General features: G+C 34.8%; 1 protein-coding gene and 1 long non-coding RNA gene across 4 annotated transcripts; one reads left to right on the top strand and one right to left on the bottom strand.

Annotated features, from left to right (window-relative positions):
• The first annotated feature begins 708 nt into the window (after nt 1-708).
• Nucleotides 709-1,223, top strand: LOC140980197 (uncharacterized). Its single transcript, XR_012175895.1, has 2 exons — nt 709-974; nt 1,008-1,223. It is a non-coding gene; the product is annotated as an uncharacterized lncRNA (long non-coding RNA).
• LOC140980196 (uncharacterized) lies at nt 1,005-12,966 on the bottom strand. Of its 3 annotated transcripts, none has more exons than XM_073445906.1 (3): nt 12,885-12,966; nt 1,300-1,407; nt 1,005-1,218 (listed from the first exon to the last, which is right to left on the bottom strand). In XM_073445906.1, exons 2-3 carry the CDS (start codon nt 1,391-1,393, stop codon nt 1,070-1,072), a joined length of 243 nt encoding a protein of 80 aa, XP_073302007.1. In that variant the 5' UTR covers nt 1,394-1,407; nt 12,885-12,966; the 3' UTR covers nt 1,005-1,069. The 3 variants fall into 3 exon arrangements, with proteins under 3 accessions (XP_073302007.1, XP_073302006.1, XP_073302008.1); XM_073445905.1 differs by having other exon boundaries at nt 1,300-1,420; nt 12,885-12,903; XM_073445907.1 differs by lacking the exon at nt 12,885-12,966 and adding an exon at nt 2,349-2,393.
• Between the last annotated feature and the right edge of the window lie 5,833 nt (nt 12,967-18,799).

The raw sequence follows: 18,799 nt of genomic DNA, 5'->3' as shown, positions 1-18,799 counted from the left end.
AACAAAGATCCCAGGCACAAAACTTGAGCCTCTGATGTGGGTGTGAACTCTTTTATTACCTATCATGTAGTTATGCGCATTCGGAAGCAAGATGGTATCAAATCAGCAAGAATTGTACTATTTTCATTGGATTCGAAAACAAAATGAATAGGATGACAGTCATATAGTATAACAACTATACCAATAGACCTTAAATTCAATCCTGGAATCCGACGCTTCGGAGCATTCTAACCATAAGTGGGTTTATCTATTATTAATTTCGAAATAATTTACACCCAATTGTTTTATGATTTTGTGAATTTTGATATTTTTATGAACACTGAAAACACGTGACATATTACCTGCATTTTCTCATTAAAAATTTGATATCCAAATAATTGATGTCTAACACCAAAAATATCGAACCATAGTTATTTGACACACAATAACCCAATAATGTCCTGAAATCTTAAACGCAAGACGAACTAAGAAGTTTATCTCTAATATTGATTTCATTAATTCCTTATTTCATTCAACAATTCCTCATTGCTAAAATCCTTCGTGTCAAAGGCAATTAATATTTTTTTTTATATAGATTGCTCTGGTTTCACTTATCAATTATATAGATTGTAAATTTTTTTAAAACCAAATTAATAGATTGTATTTAATTTCAGTCAAAAATTATTTTGAATTCTTCTGAAATTCAAAGTATCTGTCTAAATAGAAAATTATGTAAATTGAAATAGTATTAAATCAATCAACCCCTTCAAAAGCCTATATATCCCCAACTAAAAGGGGAAAAGAAACGAGTACCAAGCATAGGCAACAGGGAACTAAAATCAAATCACAAGCATTTTTACAATATGAAAACAGAATCACACGAGTATGGTGAACATACAACAATTATTTTCATTTGTTATGCAGCATAGCAAGTCTAAGCCTGCGACAGGCAGAAACGCGAGAAAAAACATTCAACAAAATATTCCCTAAAGCATGTGCATTGATAGCCAATGAGAAGATTAAAAAAGAAATACCCATGACAAAACCATGAGCTCCACATCATGAGAAAACAGCCATGGACTTGGTCGTTTCACTGATCAAGACTAGACTTGACGATGAAATTTTGGCGGGATATTGGGTTCATGACCACTGGGGGACCAGCAGTACGAGGCCATGCCTGGAACTTTTTATCAGTCTCTAGCCACCATTGTTTATCTGAAACTGTCTTAGGAGTAGTACCTACAGTGCAATGCCAACGGTTTGAAATTCCAGAAAATTAGATAAAACTTGAGTTTTGAGTTTAATGCATCGAAAAGATACCTCCAAAAATCTTCTGATCAGCAATTAAGTTGTCGACAACATATACCAAAGCAAACGTTCCCGCGAAAGAGGAAAATATGTATTTAGCTGCCATTTTTACCCCAACAACTACAGAATTTAACTGAATAAGAATATAGTAATGCCCTTGTTGGCAATCTAATCCCTTTTGAAAGAAAGATGGTATCAAACCATCAAAAAATGAACCATCTATCTGTAATCTATAGCAGGATACACTCTGTGCAAGAGAACAAAATGAATAGTAGGATTCTCAATCATATAGTATAACAACAAAACCAACAGAAATTAAACCAAACTCAGAGCAATGTAAACGGAATTGTATAAATTCCATAAGAATAACAACATTATATGACAACAAGAATCATAACCATAATCATTTAAAACAATCCAAATTACAAGGCACACCAAAAAAAACAAATCGACCGCTAAAAAACAAACAAATCAATCTCAAAATGCAGAAATGCAAAAAAAATTTACAATGGCCGCGTTTCCACACGAAAACAAGCACAATAATAAAATACTCGGCCAGAATTGTTTCCAAGAATCCTCTTAAGCAAACATATCTCTGACTTATAAATTCTATATGTGAACAAAAAATATCCAACAAAAATTACGAATTTCCACCTACAAATTAATAAAGTTGCAAGCAGAGATAGTACATCATCATAATCAAATGTTTGGTGAGGTTATTAACAAAAGGAGAGATGTTAATATTAACTATTCCGAAACCCTAGCCGTAGCTCGATCTGCACCCAAGGCCAAACCCTAGCTCGATCTCATTCATAAATAATCACGAAAAAAAGAACAGTATCTTGCTCCGATCCGAGAAACTAGTATCAACAGATCATAAAGTGAACATGAAATAGAAAAAGAAAAATCGGTTCAACCGACAGATCCGAATCACATCACAAGGAGAATCTATATAAAAATTAAACTTCCAATAAACCAACCCCAATTTAACATCGAGACAGAAATCATCACAGATTCAAAACTCTGTAAATTATTTAAAGAAAAATTGAGTCAGAAAATACCTTAGAAATAAGGGAAGCTTTCGAGCCGACGAGATATGAATGCTATCAGAACAGAAAGAAAGCCTGTTTATCACGTGTATTATACCTATACCAATACCAATAATATAACGACACGTGTACCAATACCTGCACGCGGACGCACCGTTGATTATTTTTAAGAGTAATACTAAGTGATAGTCAGACTTAAGTTACGGATTACTAAACTGTATGGCTACGTTTGGTACGTGAAATGAGATAATTAAATGATTATTAATTCAAGTGATTATAAAATGAGATATATGAATTATTAGTACTATGAGATAAATAATATGGTGTTTGGTATGAATTTAAAATGATGTACTAATTTTGTACTTTTTTAGTGTAAAGACAAAAATGCCCCAGACGACATATAAATGAGCTAATTGTCCTTCTTGTTTGGTTCAATTTTTCAGACATGTATAAGCAGTAGGTTTAAGTATATATGTTAAAAAAATACCCTTCCAAGTTAGAAACTGTAGTACAAAGACGGGGAACTTGATTTTCTTCCTGAACCAAATTTCAAACCCTTACGTCCTCTCTTGGTGGAACAATATCTTTCCGTATTTTGATTTCCTCACCTTCGTTTCGCACAATTGAATGGATTGATTCGAATGTTGTCAAGGTATTGACCGGTTTTGAAACAGACGTCTGTGAAGATTACCAGTTACTTGTACAACCTATTTAATCGAAGAGATGGTGATGTCTTCTGAATCTTTATGCTTGGAATTTTTTTTTATAAATTAATCTTGAAGAATTGCGGAATGGCATTTCAGAGCTTCTTGTTGTTTTTGTTGCAATTTTTGTGTATTATCTTACGTATGTTAAGCTTATTACCAATCCAACTGATATTTTGCTTCTATTTAAATACATTGCTGTAGTTGAGAAGAGATTTTTGTACTTATATATACTATTAACTCTTCCCGTGTTTCTTAAGAAACATCTTTGAATGCAGCCTAAACCTATGTTGTTTTTGTGGGAAGAAATGCTGGCGTATATGAGCATTGGTCTGAAGCAAACTCCGAAGTTTGTAGATTTCCTGGGGCTTGTTTCAAAGGGTACGAAACTAGGAAACAGGCCGAGGAGGCATTTTTGAGTTTTTTTTTTAAAAAAAGTCTGATGAAACTTCGTCCTCACAACCTAATTTGTCCACTTCAAATCCGAATGCTACCGGTGACAATGAACCTAAGCGTTGTAATAAACTAGGTGATTTAATGCAAGCTATATCAGATTTGACTCGTGAAAATCGCAACCTAGCGAAGAAAATGGAGAAGAACTCCGAAGAGATAACTCTGTTGTTGGAGAAAATGGAGTTGAGCGATGATTAGTGGATGAATTCTGAGTATGAAGTGTAATTATTTCTTAGTATTTCGACGTAAGTGTGTGTGGTACCAATTTTTTAATTTTCTTCCATGTCTGATGTACTAAACTTGTAAGCACATATTATGTAAGTGTCCACTGCATTTTGCTGTCGTCTTTTTGATGTTCAAAGGCAATTTTATTTAAGTGTGTTGATTATGGTTCTACAAACCTTTGACTCATCATCAGCGTTATTTTGTGCAATGTTCATTCCTTCAGTGTTGTATGTCCATGAATCAGTTCATGTCGTATTCATTAATTGAAATATATCCTACAACATCTGCACCAAATGCTCAGCTTCTTCACCCATTACTGTCCGCCCAAAAGCCTATTCACTAAGCTAATCTTTCCACGATCACCTAAACGTTGAAACAGAGCCAAGTCTTTGTGGTTGTTAAATAACAATTTAGCAGCAATCACTTGCTCGTCCTCCGAAAGATGAGTCATCTCGTCCAACGCATTCAACACCTGATCTTGTGCATCTGAAAGGTTCTCCTCTGAAGAAAGCTTCTTGATCAAATCTGTCATTGTGTTTTGAGTTATGTCGGCGAGGTTTTTGATTGCTTCAACAATTGTCTGTACTTCGTCAGTGCCTTTCTTTCTTTTCTTAATCTTCGAAGTTTCACATTCCTTACGTTTTGATGACGGGATATTAGTCTCAGATTTAGAGTCTTCAGCAGCATCAACTGTGTCAAATGCATGTGCCTCGGCAAGCCACGCAGTAGTACGTATTTCATTGTCTATGTTTAGGACCTCATGAATTGCATTCTCAAAATTGGTTGCGCGCTCACCGGTAGCACGATCATTTCAAAATATCTCACACCAATCATGGTAATGTGTCCACTGCTTGTGTCTCATTGCACGTAACGTCATATCGGTCTACGATAAATCGAAGAAATAATAAAGAAAATTAAACTTTGTAACGAATACATAAAATTAACATTGAAAACAATACCTTCACGATTGTCTCCCATGTCTCATCTGTCACATCGATTGTGTTATTAGAATCGTTCCAGCCCACACCATTTTTGCTTAATAATGTCACTATAGTACTATATGTTTTCTTCCACACGTTGATCTTCGAATTGATATGTGGATTTCCACATAAGCTATTCTCGGGGATAGATTCCTGCATTGCATTCTCCAGCAGATTTAAATAATCAGCCTTAAATCCATTCTCACTTTTCCATCCCTTTGTTATGACATCTTTCAGTGCATGGATTAGAACATCTTCTTCTCGAGCATTCCAACTACTTCGGGTCTTGTCCTGTTTTTTGGTCTTCCCGACAACACTCGCAGACGATGATCCACTATCCATAAACAGTTCACTGAGTTGTATATCTGTCTCTGTACAAAACACAACATACTTCAACTGTCATAATGAATGACGAAGTAAAGACCTACGGAAATACGAATCAATCAATAGTGCGAAAGCTATATTCAACAAGTTTATGAAAACATACATTAGTCAACAGAAAGTCACGATTGTCAGACCCTTTGGTAAATAGACCATAACGAAACAAATAACAACAAAGTGAAAGTACAGTAGGTAACAATTGAAATGAAATACAAGCAAGTTAATTGTTCATGTTCCACATCGACATTGCTAACTCGTCTCTCCAAGCATCCCACCCAATTGAAGACTCCAAACTGTTGATGAAATCATTCTGAGTGTCATTAACCGGGCTACCAACATTTTCTTCAACGTTGTCCATTGGATCTTCATCCATTTGAGTTCGTATGAAATTATGTAATAGAATGCAAGCCAAAATTATATGGTTCTGAACTTTTAGTGGGTAAAACGAAGGACTTCGAAGGATTGCCCATCTTTTTTTCAACAAACCAAATGCTCTTTCTATTACGTTACGAGGTTGAGAGTGTTTCCAGTTGAACAACTCCTTGTAATCTTGTGGACCGCAAGCACGATTGCCCCAAGCATCGCGATGATACCTAACACGGTGATACGGCGTCAAGAAACCCTCAACATTTGCATATCCATTATCACATAAATAATAAGAACCTGCATTTTCGTAACACCAATAATAAGAACGTTGACAATGATTGGAGTAAAATCTTGCTACAAAAATGATAAAGAAATATAAACCTCTAAAATACAAATATAACCTCGTGGAACGCTTAATGAATCATCACTATTTAGCGCATCTCTTAAAACTCGAGCATCTGCCGCGGATCCCTCCCAGCCCGTGAGAGCGTATATGATATTCATATCGCGGTCACATACCCCCAACACATTCACCGCAATAGTACCTTTTCGATTTCTGTATCTTGCTTTATCTCGACAAGGGACATGTACACCGATATGTGTTCCATCCAATGCGCCAAGGCAACCCTGCAAGCAATGTGTAAGTAACCTTTATATCGTCGAACCACTGACTAAGGAAACCAAACTACAAAAAAGAGATAGACCGAAATGAGGTATTACCTTAAAACACGTCCATGCTTCGTTTCTACAATCTTCATCGATAGGAGACGGCTTGAAAAGGAGTAGTGGATATAACTTTAGCAACGCTTTAAGAACATCATGAAAATGAGCACTAACTGTCTGTCCACTACGTATGTAATCATGCCCAGCAACCCGATTCTTTTTATGATGCGCCAATATAGACAAGAACATGGCTACTTTCTCTTCGACTCGTGCGTATCTTGACTCAACTAAACCTCCTAAGTTTGTTAACAAATAACATAGTCGTCCAAACGCGCTTCGATTCATCCTTAAGTTATTCACACATTGGGTATCTCCGACTTCAATAATCCTATGCAAATTGCTCAATTGAGCATTTACTCTTTGAATCATGCTATACGAAGCAGCTTGTCTTCGACAGGCACGACGAGTAATTGAGACCATTCGTGTATGCTCTCGTATTAGGAGGCATAACATCAAAAAAGAGCGACATAACATATGGTTGACCAGCAGAAGGATAACAATTTTTCTATGTTGCTCCATGTTGTCAGTAAACTCAACCGAAAACTGGAAATTTATGTGCGATTACCAATAATATGACAGGGACATTGTAAACAAACACATGTGATTTAATATATTCGAGAGCAACGGACATGGATATTAACAAAAATGCAGAATTCAAATATGTATTTCAATTATAAGCTCTCAAAAATTCAATACAATAAAGACAAAGAAATTTGTTTACAAATTAAATGGTAATTAAGAAAACCGAAGAATGATGCATTAACAATTACGTAGAGAATGCTGAAGAAAATAATGACAATTAATTTTCCACTGCCAATAAAAAAAAGCATGAAAAGTGGTTTGAAATAAATTGGGTGAACTTGACAACTAACCAAAGCTCACTTCGACTGCATAGCACAAGCTTTCCCAGGCTCGCAATACAAATAAATGACACCAAAACTGAGCATAAATCATTATTATCAAGAATATGACACGGGAGAATGAAATACTGAACAATACAAAACCCATTTGAACAACTACACAAATTACCTCGAGTAACGAAAGCTTAAAAGCCGGCTGCACACAACAGAAAACTACGTCACACTTCAATGGGACTACGCCTTCACAGAAACGAGAAGCAAGTCATGGAAGAGAGATGAAATGAGGTTCGTAATTTAGGTCGGTGGGATAAAGGGTAATTTGGGGAGGGTAAACCTAAAGATATACTACTGTTCATGTCAGGATTGAGTATACCACCAAATAGTTGGGATTACTTTTTCTTCTTTTCATGACTACACAGTGGAATTATCACGGGCCGGAAGTTATCAGTGCATACCTAAAAAACAAGTCAAACAAAGGATAGTTCAATATTTCTTCCTTAATCCTCGGGTAATAAGTCATACCAAACGTGGCCTATATGATATGTTATATAATATTTGATAAAGTATGACAAACTTTGCTGTCAAATACACATAAATAAAAATAAACAATAAAATCAGTGGTAAGTACTAGAATGCCCTTGCACATTCTTCGAAAATAATTATATAGTTCATTTATCATTTTCACCATTTTTCTCTAGTAAACAATTTCTCATTCACGAATTCACTTTTTCAAACTTGCACATCACCTTCTAATTCTCCTTCTCCTACAACCATTAAATCATATCAGCCTGTGAATCAACAATAGTGGTGAAGAAAACGGTGGGCTCCCAACCTGTAACTTTTTTTGTTTCATTTCTTCGCTGCATTTTAGTTGGGCTTTCGACGTCAACCTAGGTTTGTGAAGCTTGTGTCTTTGTTATAGATGCTGTAGCATATTCTGCTTCTTTAATTAGAATTTATTGTTTCATCAGGTAATGCAATTTTTTTTGTGACAAAACGTTTTCCCACTGCTTTTCGTGTTTTTATTTTCAACTTTGACTTAGGGATCACATAATTTGGATGATATTGTTAATTCTGTTGTAATATTGTCAATTTATTGTTAACCGATGTTCAGCACACAGATGTTTACGACCGATAATAGTTTTATAGCATTTTCCATGGTAAGAATAATGGTTACTTTAGTTCGTAGATGTCAAATAATATAGATGATGTGTACACTTTTCAGCTGTCCACAATATGTCCACCTAACTTTCGTGAAAAATTCATCATTGACACACTGTTGTCGAGCTTTTCAGTGAAGAATCAAGTTCGGAGATGAACCAAGTTTGATTATTATGTTTATTCGATAGTTGCATTTCACTACACTATTCTTGTATTCAATTTTCCTGATGTATGATTTTGAACTTTTAGTATGCAGTTTGCTATGAACCTAGGAAATCCACCCCAATGTCAGTGCGGGCATGGGATAATGATTCTAAGGCAGGCTAGAGAATTTGCTACCCGTCCCAGGAAGTATTACTACATCTGTCCGGTATCTTTGAAGCATCCAAACAAATTTATATGGTATGATGAATACCATGGACTCCATAGCATGCCTAATATAGAACCAACTTTTAACGGAAATGTGTCAAGTGGTGCACCATCGACCAACTTTGGTTATAGAAAAAACGTGCACAATGAGCTTCCCTTCAATGAGTCGTCAAACAAAGCTGAGTCATCGACGTCGAACATCGAACACAGGTCAATCTCGCCCTCAAACATTCACAAGCATGTCCGACCACCCCCAAAATTAACTGGAGAGCAAATATGTTGTTGTTTTGGTTGCTTTTCCTCATTGCTTTGTGTCATCCTTTTAGCAATATTACTTATAATTGTTTCCAAGTAAGATGCATGACTTAACTTGTTTCTGTGTTAGACCACCATGCAGTGGGATCGTTTAAGATGCTAATGTTTTGGGATCATTGTGATATCCGATGTAAAATTTTAATTGATCTTAAGCACCAACTACCAGATTTTGTTAAGATGTTGTATATGCTTTTTCAGATGTCATGTTTTTGTTATTATTAATGCATCACATCAAATGAATGTATGTATCTTTCAGATGTCATGTATCAGTCATTTTTTCCATTAGAACTTGTGTTCGTGCAGCATTTATATAAATGAATTAACTTTGTAATTATTACATGCATTTACAATATCCAACCACCAAAAGATTTGATGTTGATGTGCTACAGGAATGCATATTTATTTAGTGTAGAATCTTTTAACTCCCTGCATTAAATCAATTTATCTCAACTTTGATTGTTGTGTTTTGGCTGAAATTAATGAGTTAGTTGGGTCTACCATTTTTCTATTTAAAGCTTATCACCAAATTAGATAAAGTGCACACAGAAGAACTAATATTATATTCAAATTTCAATCTTCCTCCTCTATTTCAACGTGAGAATGGGTAAGAAAAAGGAACAAGCTTCTGATGATAGTATTACAAGTAGTTGGAAATACCTGCTGCCCAGTTACTGGAAAGAAGACTTCGGGTATATTTATCTCACTTCAAACGACGAAGTTGAGATTTTACCATAACCTCCTAAACGTCAAAAATCCAGTAGTGTCCAAGATGTAAATGTTTATTGTGCAGACAAAAAATCCCTATGTGATAAGGAGAGGCTGAAAGCAAAGAATGATGTGCCTCTCAACGTTGAAGCTGCCGACTATAGCAGGATGAAGACTTTGGATTGCATCAATGCGCCAAACATGGTGGGCGGTGGAGGTAACGTGTGCAATGGAAAACTAACTGATATCCAAAGCTCACAGTCTAGTTGCTCACCTATGAAAAACCGTGGCTGAGAGTCTACTTGAATATTGACTGTAATGGTGTGTATGACCTGTTTTTGTGTCTTTTGTTGCTTCTCAACAATGTATATATGTTATCGTACTTAGATGGCACTAGTTAGATTGTTGTTCTGCTTTTGTCAAATTGTTGTGAAGCTTATGGTAAGGTTTGCTCACACCTTAGTAATGGTTAATTATATAAATGTATTTGATATAATGTTTGTTTAGCATTTTTCATTATTAATGCTTTTTTATTTAAGTATGTGTGATTGCAATCTTCAAATTATCATTTCTCACGGAGACAAAAACAACTGATTCAAAAGACTAACGTTATACATTCATATTCAGTGCTTTGACGTGAGAAGAACTGAGTTGGTACTGTATATTATCAAGGTAGTTTCATACTTTTTACAAGTTCGATTATTCGTCTTCTTTTATTTATAATCTTTCAAACCACATTGAAAAGCACAATTGGACAAAAATAGTACGTGCAAGACTGAAAAATTGCTTACAATTCGATTCTCCATGCACATCAAAGGAATCAGTGTGCAATAAAATATGTATCGTGTATGTAAAAAACAAGTTAGCATGGACATAAAGTTGGATTGGAAACAACAGTGCAATTTATCACATCTAAGTAAATGCATTAACGGTGGGGGAAACACAAATATTAATGAAATAAGGAAAGCTAAACAAATATTACTAAAAACAAATCACCTGATAATTAGATCAACAACCCATTAATTTGGAATACCATATCACATATCTTCTCCAAATAAGTCCATATATATCTTGGAAAATAGTGGAAGACCATATCATGATGTACCAAAGTTACTTCCACATAGAAAAATACATATCTTGCAATTCCACATCAACAAAAGGGGAATGTAACATAGATAGAAACAAGATAGTACCAACACAGCACTGTTAATCTGTTTTACTAATCCTTCGCACAAACGACAATTTGTCATCATCGTGAAGACTGAAGAACAATGCTAACTTCTTTGGTTTCTCTATCAATATCTCTGCTGCAATTTGCTTCTCATCCCTGCTTAGTCCAGGGATCTTTTGTAACACATCCAGTACATTCTTTGAAACAGGCATCGCGATCTCATAGTCGTGACTAAGACGTTTACCAAGCTCAGCTATTGCCTCTTTTGTCATAGCAGTAAAGTTATTGATGTCATCAACAAATAATTCTTCACCTTGCGTTGCTTGTTTTCGTTTCTTTTTAGTAACCTTTTGATTCTCCGATGCTGTGAAGGAGGTTGTATTTGCAACAGAATTCGATTCACCACCCCCCTCCATGTTCAGGGGTATGTCTTCGAAAAAAGTATTCATGTCAAGTCCTATGACATCGTCAATGTTTAGAATTTGTTGAACTGCAGTTGCGAAAGCCGATGTTCTTCCCCCTGTTGCAAGATCAAATCCAAATATTTCACACCAATCTGTATAATGTGGCCATGACTTGAATCGCCATGTTTTGACACTTTTATCAATCTGTCAATTGTTTTTCAATAAAATAGATTCAGTTTTCTAAATTGAATATCTTACAGACATAATATGTAATGTAAAATAAAAAAGTTGACAATTTTTAACTTTCAAGTGAACGTTACCTTGACAAATGCGTCTCACACTTCATCCGACGTCTCGATCATTTTTTGTGTATCATTCCACCCCATTCCACTTCTACTCAACATGGTCACCAATGTGCCATGATTTTTTTTTCCATACATGAATTTTCGAGTTGATGTGTGGACAGCCTCGTAAATCGGTACCTGGGAATATTTTCATTATTGCCTTCTCAAGGAAATTCAAGTACCCACACTTGAAACCGTTCTCACTTTTCCAGCCATTTGCAATTGCTTCTTTCAATGATTGAATCAATACTTCCTCCTCACGAGCACTCCACACCCGCCGAATTTTTTCAGATTTCTTCACCTTGTTAGCCATTGTACTGCTACATGTTCCAATGTCCATAGTCACTTGTGTTGATGTAGTACCTGACAATAAGAACATAATCACAAATTAAATTAACACATTGTTTCAGACAGTAACAAAAAAACATAAACATGTGCACAATGAAATTAAACAAAAAAAATATCAAATGCTCGTTTCATAGGGAGTGCAAGAACTCAATTACATCATATTGAAGAACTCTTGCTTGTAAGCAACACAAAAATTATTAAAGTAGTTGGTACACGTAATTGCATTACAATGAAATAAAGTTTATGGTCTAGATTTCGTATGAATTCAGTACAATTAATGAGGGCAGTATGGGGATATTTCAAGAAAATCTAGAATAATGTACAAGACGTGAGAACACATCTTAAAAGTCTTGTGTAATATCTTGTACTCAGATTTCAGTCTTCAATGTCAGGCCCATGGACATTTTATTTATCTGAATAAGACAAAGGAACACGGGATGAGACAGTATATGTCATCTAATCACTCTCTCAACCACCGAGACAAACGGTACCTTAATACATCAGATCCTCGGTTTACTCAATCACACATATCAAACGGTCTCTAAAGGTATAACTAATATATTGTTATAAAGATATTTACAATCATTATATCGTGAGATTTTACTGTTATATTGTGAGATTTTGTATTCAATATATATTGAGATTTTGACAAATTGAATTTTTGCATTGAATTTTTTGTATTATACAAATTGATGTACAAATATAAATGTACATATATCATCACATTTTTTAGAATAACTAGATGTTGATTTCTATGTGTGGCACAAAAAAGAAGGAACACCTTAACTAGAGGGTGTGTATACTACGCGCTTAATTTCGAGAAAAAATATTGTTATGTTTATATTTAACTTTTGTATTTTTTAAATTCAAGCAAATTTTTCTATTTGTAATTGGTTTCCTTCCCGGATTTTCAAAATATCAATTTCAAATGAACTTGATTTTTTACATATACTTTTTACTCTATTCATATATTATTTAATTTTTAAATAACATGCAATAAAAACAAATTAAATTATGTATAAATCTACAACAAACTTACAATATGATCATAGAAGACGTCGGATTACTGTTCACGCGCAAAAAAAATCAGTTGGAAAACGACCTACAATACAAGCTAACAAAATTCATTATCTTAACCAACACTAAGAAATTTATCAAGAACAACTCGAAACTAAAATCCTAAGAGAGAAAATTTTATCGTAGATGGAAAGTGGTGCGGAGATAAATTATTTATAGACAATTTACGACGGTTTTAAAAAAAAAGTCGCTACTAGCACTGGTTATTAGAAAACCGTTGCTAATTAGCTCATTTTGCTTAAATTGTCATTATTAGCGACAGTTTTACATTCGTAGCCGATCTAGATCTGCAACGATTTCGACGGTTTGAACACTGTCGCTAATTAGCGACTGTCCTAGAAAACCGTTGCTAATTAGCGAAGATTTAGCTTTTGAAAAACTGTCGGTAATTAGCGACTGTCCTAGAAAACCATCGCTAATTAGCGACGATTTAGCTTTAAATAGAAACTGTTTAAACCCGTCGCAAAATTAGGCGGTTTTTCAAAAGCTAACTACCTAGTTTTTCTGTAGTTCATTACCAAATTATATTATAAACAGGGAAATCATATATAATGAAAATTGAAAATCTTTTTAATCATAGACTTTTCGATTCGTCGAGAAAGAGTCGGTAAAGTTACAAAAAGATAAAACGCAATAAACTTATGTGAGATAGTTTAACAAGTCAATTTTGTGTGTGAGACAGATATTCGATCCGACAATTCATGTAAAAATATTATTTTTTATGTCAAAAATATAATTATTCATGATAGTTATTGATCGGATCAACATATCACATGATCATAGATTCATGATATTATCTCACAAAATACTTAATCAAAGAAAATGTGTAACAAGTGACTCCATCAATTGTTTCTAAGAAAATAGTTTATTGTCCCACACAAAATAAAACCAAAAATTAAGAGAGGGAAAAGTGGAAGAACTGATTTTAATTCTAAAGGTCAACATTGAACAACATAATTATTATTACATACATACATATATATATATATATATGATGCTCCGCACTTATTCTTTTGTCGGTCATCTAATTTATGAATATTATATTATACGAGACATTTGATTTACTTATTTTAAAATTTCAAAGGTGGGTTGTTTGATATAAAATTATTATGTAATAAAGTGTTTGTGTGTTATATAGTTAAGTGTTATATGCGGTATTGTAACACATTTGTGATATATTGTAATCAGCAAAACTTCATTTAGTTAGCACGCAACTCTCCTTGAGTTAGAGACTCGTCTCCCCCTGAATTCAACTAAGTTAAATCAGATGTTCTCATAGCAGTGTTGTTAGAGGTGTTGCAGCACGTGTAACAGAAAACTTAGCAGTATATTCTATTAGATCATAACACCAACAACAGCTAAACATCATTGCTAAAAGCTAACAAAAAGTAAAGAGATAAGTAAACATAAAAACAAACTAAGGAGTAGTTTCATGTCCAATTCTATTGATGAGCTCATCTGTATCTCCTCCTTCTTCCATTTTTGATGTAGCTTCTCATACTCTACCTTTTGTCCAGAATGCACTGCCACTTCTAAAAGTAAATGGTACTCATCTATTTGATTTTCATGATACACGATAAGCTCATTCGCATTGCTAATTTGCTTCAAACCAAACTCAATTCGAGCTTGAATAACAGAAGGAGACATCATAATAAAGTCAGCAGGGTTCACAGTAGATGAAGAGGTCGTGTTGCCAACTTTGGGGGCCAACACTAGTAGCAATCCATGGAAGGTCCAGCTTCATATTCCTCTTAAAGTAAGCTAGGGAAATCTTCAGCTTTTCACCAGAGATTTCCTCATCAATGTCTCTGATAAAACCTTGAGATTCCAGAATGTCGTAGATTAAAGACGGAAACGATGGTTTTGTTGATTTTGGTCCACCGTCAGCAAATTGAAAAACTGTTTGGAACACCAGCTTCACAAAATTAAAGGTACTTCCAGTACCAATTGAAAAAAAAAAAAAAACAAATGTCTGTGGTCTAGTAACAACTGTTGTATTAGTTGAGAGAGTCTAATTTCGGATGCCTATTTTGTGCATCGTTGTATAAAAAGACATTAAATTTGCTGCAAACAACCTTTTGGGATGATCTGGAAAAATATTGAAAGGAAGAGACGTTTCTGTAGTGATATTTGATGAACAGTGTACATGGATAGAGAGTGTGGCGCCCGAGCGGTAAGATGTTACCGCCCGAGCGCCCTGCACCACAAATGCAGTAATTTTACAGAATGTTCCGCGCTCGAGCGGTAGAATGTTACCGCCCGAGCGCTATATATGAAAATGATAAGTTTCGAATTTTCAAGGCTTCTTCAACATTTCTTCCTTTCTTCACAACAAAAAACTCGAGAAAACCTCCTCCAAGTGATTTTCCTTCTTCTTCTTCCTCATTTTGAAGCTAAATTGAAGTCTCCACCTCACGATCATCCTAGAATTTTAAGTGTTCATCTTTAATGGTTGTTATATATGTAGAGAAGCATAAAGGGATGACTTTCACCTAGTATAAACATAGAGACTGAATTATTGATATATTTGACAGTATAGGAGAGAGAAACATCATCTCAAACCAGTATTCGTATGCTTGGACAGTAAGTTACAGTAATATTATGTATTTCAAATGCTTCCCATTGATTATTGTTATATATACATTGTTAGCATATTTATTGATGAAAACATAGCAACATCGTCCATATTTATGTATTAAATATGAAAGACATTCGTGAATATTGAAGATAGGTGCTATGTCATGAACATGAACATGAAAGAAAAGGAAAATGACTAATTTTTATATGATATACGAGCTTGTTGACATCATGGGTGGTTTTAAGTCCACCAAACCTATTGGCCAATATATGTTCATGGGGCGGGGGTTGTCACAGGGCACCTTGATGTCCAACACAGTAGTAGCTATATAATAAAGCAAGCACAGTAGTATAGGTCAACTAATGAGACTCAAGTACAGAAATTAACATGAATATATGCTATGGTATGACATTGTTTAAAGATTCATTGTTGATCATGCTTGATATGTATAATTCTTCGATGCATATTGATACGTATAAGTGCCAACTTATCGAGTTTTATAAACTCACGTAACTCATGTATTACAGGATCAGGTAATGAAAATACATAGGATGTCGATTCGCCCATGGATGCTTGTGTACATGCCTTATCTCGACAAGAACCTGGACATCTTATTGTATAGCTTCCACATATGTATTATAATGGACTTTATGTCAGGGTTTGAAACAAGTTTCACGAAGTTATGACTATATGTATAACGATACGGTGTATGTTTGTATATGAAAATATGCTTATATGTATGTATCGATGTTGTTGCTTGAGTTTTGGTTTTTACAAAATGTAGGGACATCATGCCAAACATTTTTAGAAACCGTCAAATTGATACCCTTGTTTGAAACTTTGAATTGCTTCATAATAAAGGTATATCATTCAAACCCTATTTTGATTATGAACATAAGTATCATTAATCTTGTCAAGTATAAAAGAAGGGTGTTACACATTGATAACTGAAGGATTGAATTTGTAGACTTTATCACAAACAAACACTCGTCCAAACTTTGTAGATCTCTCATCATCCACACTGGATGAGAGATTTGAGAAAATTCCAGAATTGTCCTTCTGCAGTATGGTGCTACTGTAGTCGTCATTGATGACAGCTGTCGATTGGTCAGGAACAAAGTTAGATTTTGCTTCTGTAGGCATCAACATCAATGTTCTTCTCATCAATTAGTACTCAATTGACGTAGAGGGGCCACAGAGCGAGAGCAGCTTCAGAATAAAACTTTGTGGAAAATGACTTACTCAAGTCATAACATTGTCCTCAACATCATGATCATCTTCACTTTCTTCATCACCACTAGAATACTCATCAGAATTAGAGTCAGGAGTTGAATAAGAAGTAGAACAGTCAGAATTGTCTGGGCGATTTTCTTTGAACTATTGCAACATTTCTCTATCTGGTTCATCTGCCTCTGGTGTGTCTTTTTCAAGGTTTTTTCTTCTTTCAACCATGCAAGAAACTTAGCTAGGGACACTTCGTCCTCAGAAGGGGCAGTTGAATGTTCAGAATCCACAACTTCTTGCACAGTAGGGGATGTCTTCTTTTCAGCGGCAACAGATTTTGATCTTACGACCAACTCAAAATATTCATCATCAGAGTCATCTCCAAATTATAAATCAGGATCCAGAAGATTCGCAGTGGTGGAGGATGGGACGAAATCAAGGTTATAACTTGCATGACACTTTGCGTCTTGGCTGTGGAGGAACATTGTTGAATGCAATAGTTGTTCCTGTTTGGTAGAGCGATTGAACCGTGGTGCTTAAGCTGCTGTGCGGTTTAAAAGATTTGAGTTGCACTATTACCACCAGCTATAGCTTTTGGTAAAGCGGTAAGCACTCGGTCCTACAAATGATATCAGAGCCAAGGTCACGAGTTCGATTCCCATTGATTGCAAGGAGTGCAATTATTGAGAGAGAGATTTTTGAGTGCAATAATTGTCACTGCTTGATAGAGCGATCGAACCATGGTGCTTGAACTGCTGCGCGGTTTAAAAGATTTGAGTTGCACCATTACCACCAGCTATAGTTTTTGGTAAAGCGGTAAGCACTCGTTCCTACATACGTGGAAGACATGATTCAATTATTCAAAATTCGATGGATTTTCTACATCTATTGAATTACCCGCCTCCCCAGGGGAAATGACTTCAATCAGAATTGGGTTTTCAGTGACCAAGTGGTGTTGCCACACGGGGTGGAACACTGAAGTTTGCGGCCATTTCGCTTAGAATATCAAGAGGGTCGTATCCTGTTCCAGCCATCTATGAAATACAAAGAGAATTACATTTGAATACTACGATAATATAAACAAGAATTTACGCAGAGAGCAAGGAAAATAAGAGCAGAGAAAGTTTGAGAGGAAAAACAAGAACAATGAGTAGTGATGAATTGTGTACTCAAGGTAAAAAAATAAATATTTTTACTCCCGACAGAAACAAAACTCATGCAAATACAACCCTTCATCTCCAGTTTTGAATTACCAACTGTAGCAATGAGTTAACGAGCATAATTTTAAGTTTTGAGGAAAATATTGGCACAATTAAGGAAATAATTCAGCATAATTTATTTTCCAAGATAATATTCAGATTTAAAATTCCACGTCAGCTTAACTCCACTAACCATCAGATATCATAGAGATTTGATTTTTAGCAAATGGTTTTTCTTCTGTTATAATTTCTGTTTTTTTTATTCAGAAGAGGTAGCTTCCACATTAAAAGAACTATTGACAGGATCGATTAAGGGGTAAATCGTTGAGCTATAATAGCTATATTCTTGAAATATTGAACGCCGATGAATTAAATAGAGTTTGGTGTTCAAATCAAGCGGAAGACACTCGAAATAATCGTTCGTAGAAACCGATTAAATATTTTGTAAAAGATTTAAAATATATGCAATTTGAGTGAGTAAAAATATTTTGGTTGAAGCATTTTATCAAACGCTTGGTATGCAATATTTTGGTATTTGAATAACACATAAAATGCTTCAACAATGCATATTTAAAACTATGAAAATGATAAGTAAATGCAATAAATAAATAGACAAGAATTTATTTATGGATGTTCGGACACTTCAAATGCTCCTACGTCACCTTTTCTTCGGAGATTTATACAACTCCTTGTACAAATTCTCACATACGAATTTATACAACTCCTTGTACAAACCCATTCAGTTAGGACTTACGTTACTGCCTAACTGAACTTCTAGCACTCAAGATTGTAGGCATCACCTCATAATCATCATATTGTTTAATGTCTCATATGCAAAAACTACAAACACATTGTTTTACGTCTTTGTGTAAAAAC

This window comes from Primulina huaijiensis, chromosome 7, assembly GCF_012295235.1.
Source record: "Primulina huaijiensis isolate GDHJ02 chromosome 7, ASM1229523v2, whole genome shotgun sequence".
Taxonomy (NCBI): Eukaryota; Viridiplantae; Streptophyta; class Magnoliopsida; order Lamiales; family Gesneriaceae; genus Primulina; species Primulina huaijiensis.
This window is presented reverse-complemented; position numbering and strand designations above follow the sequence as displayed.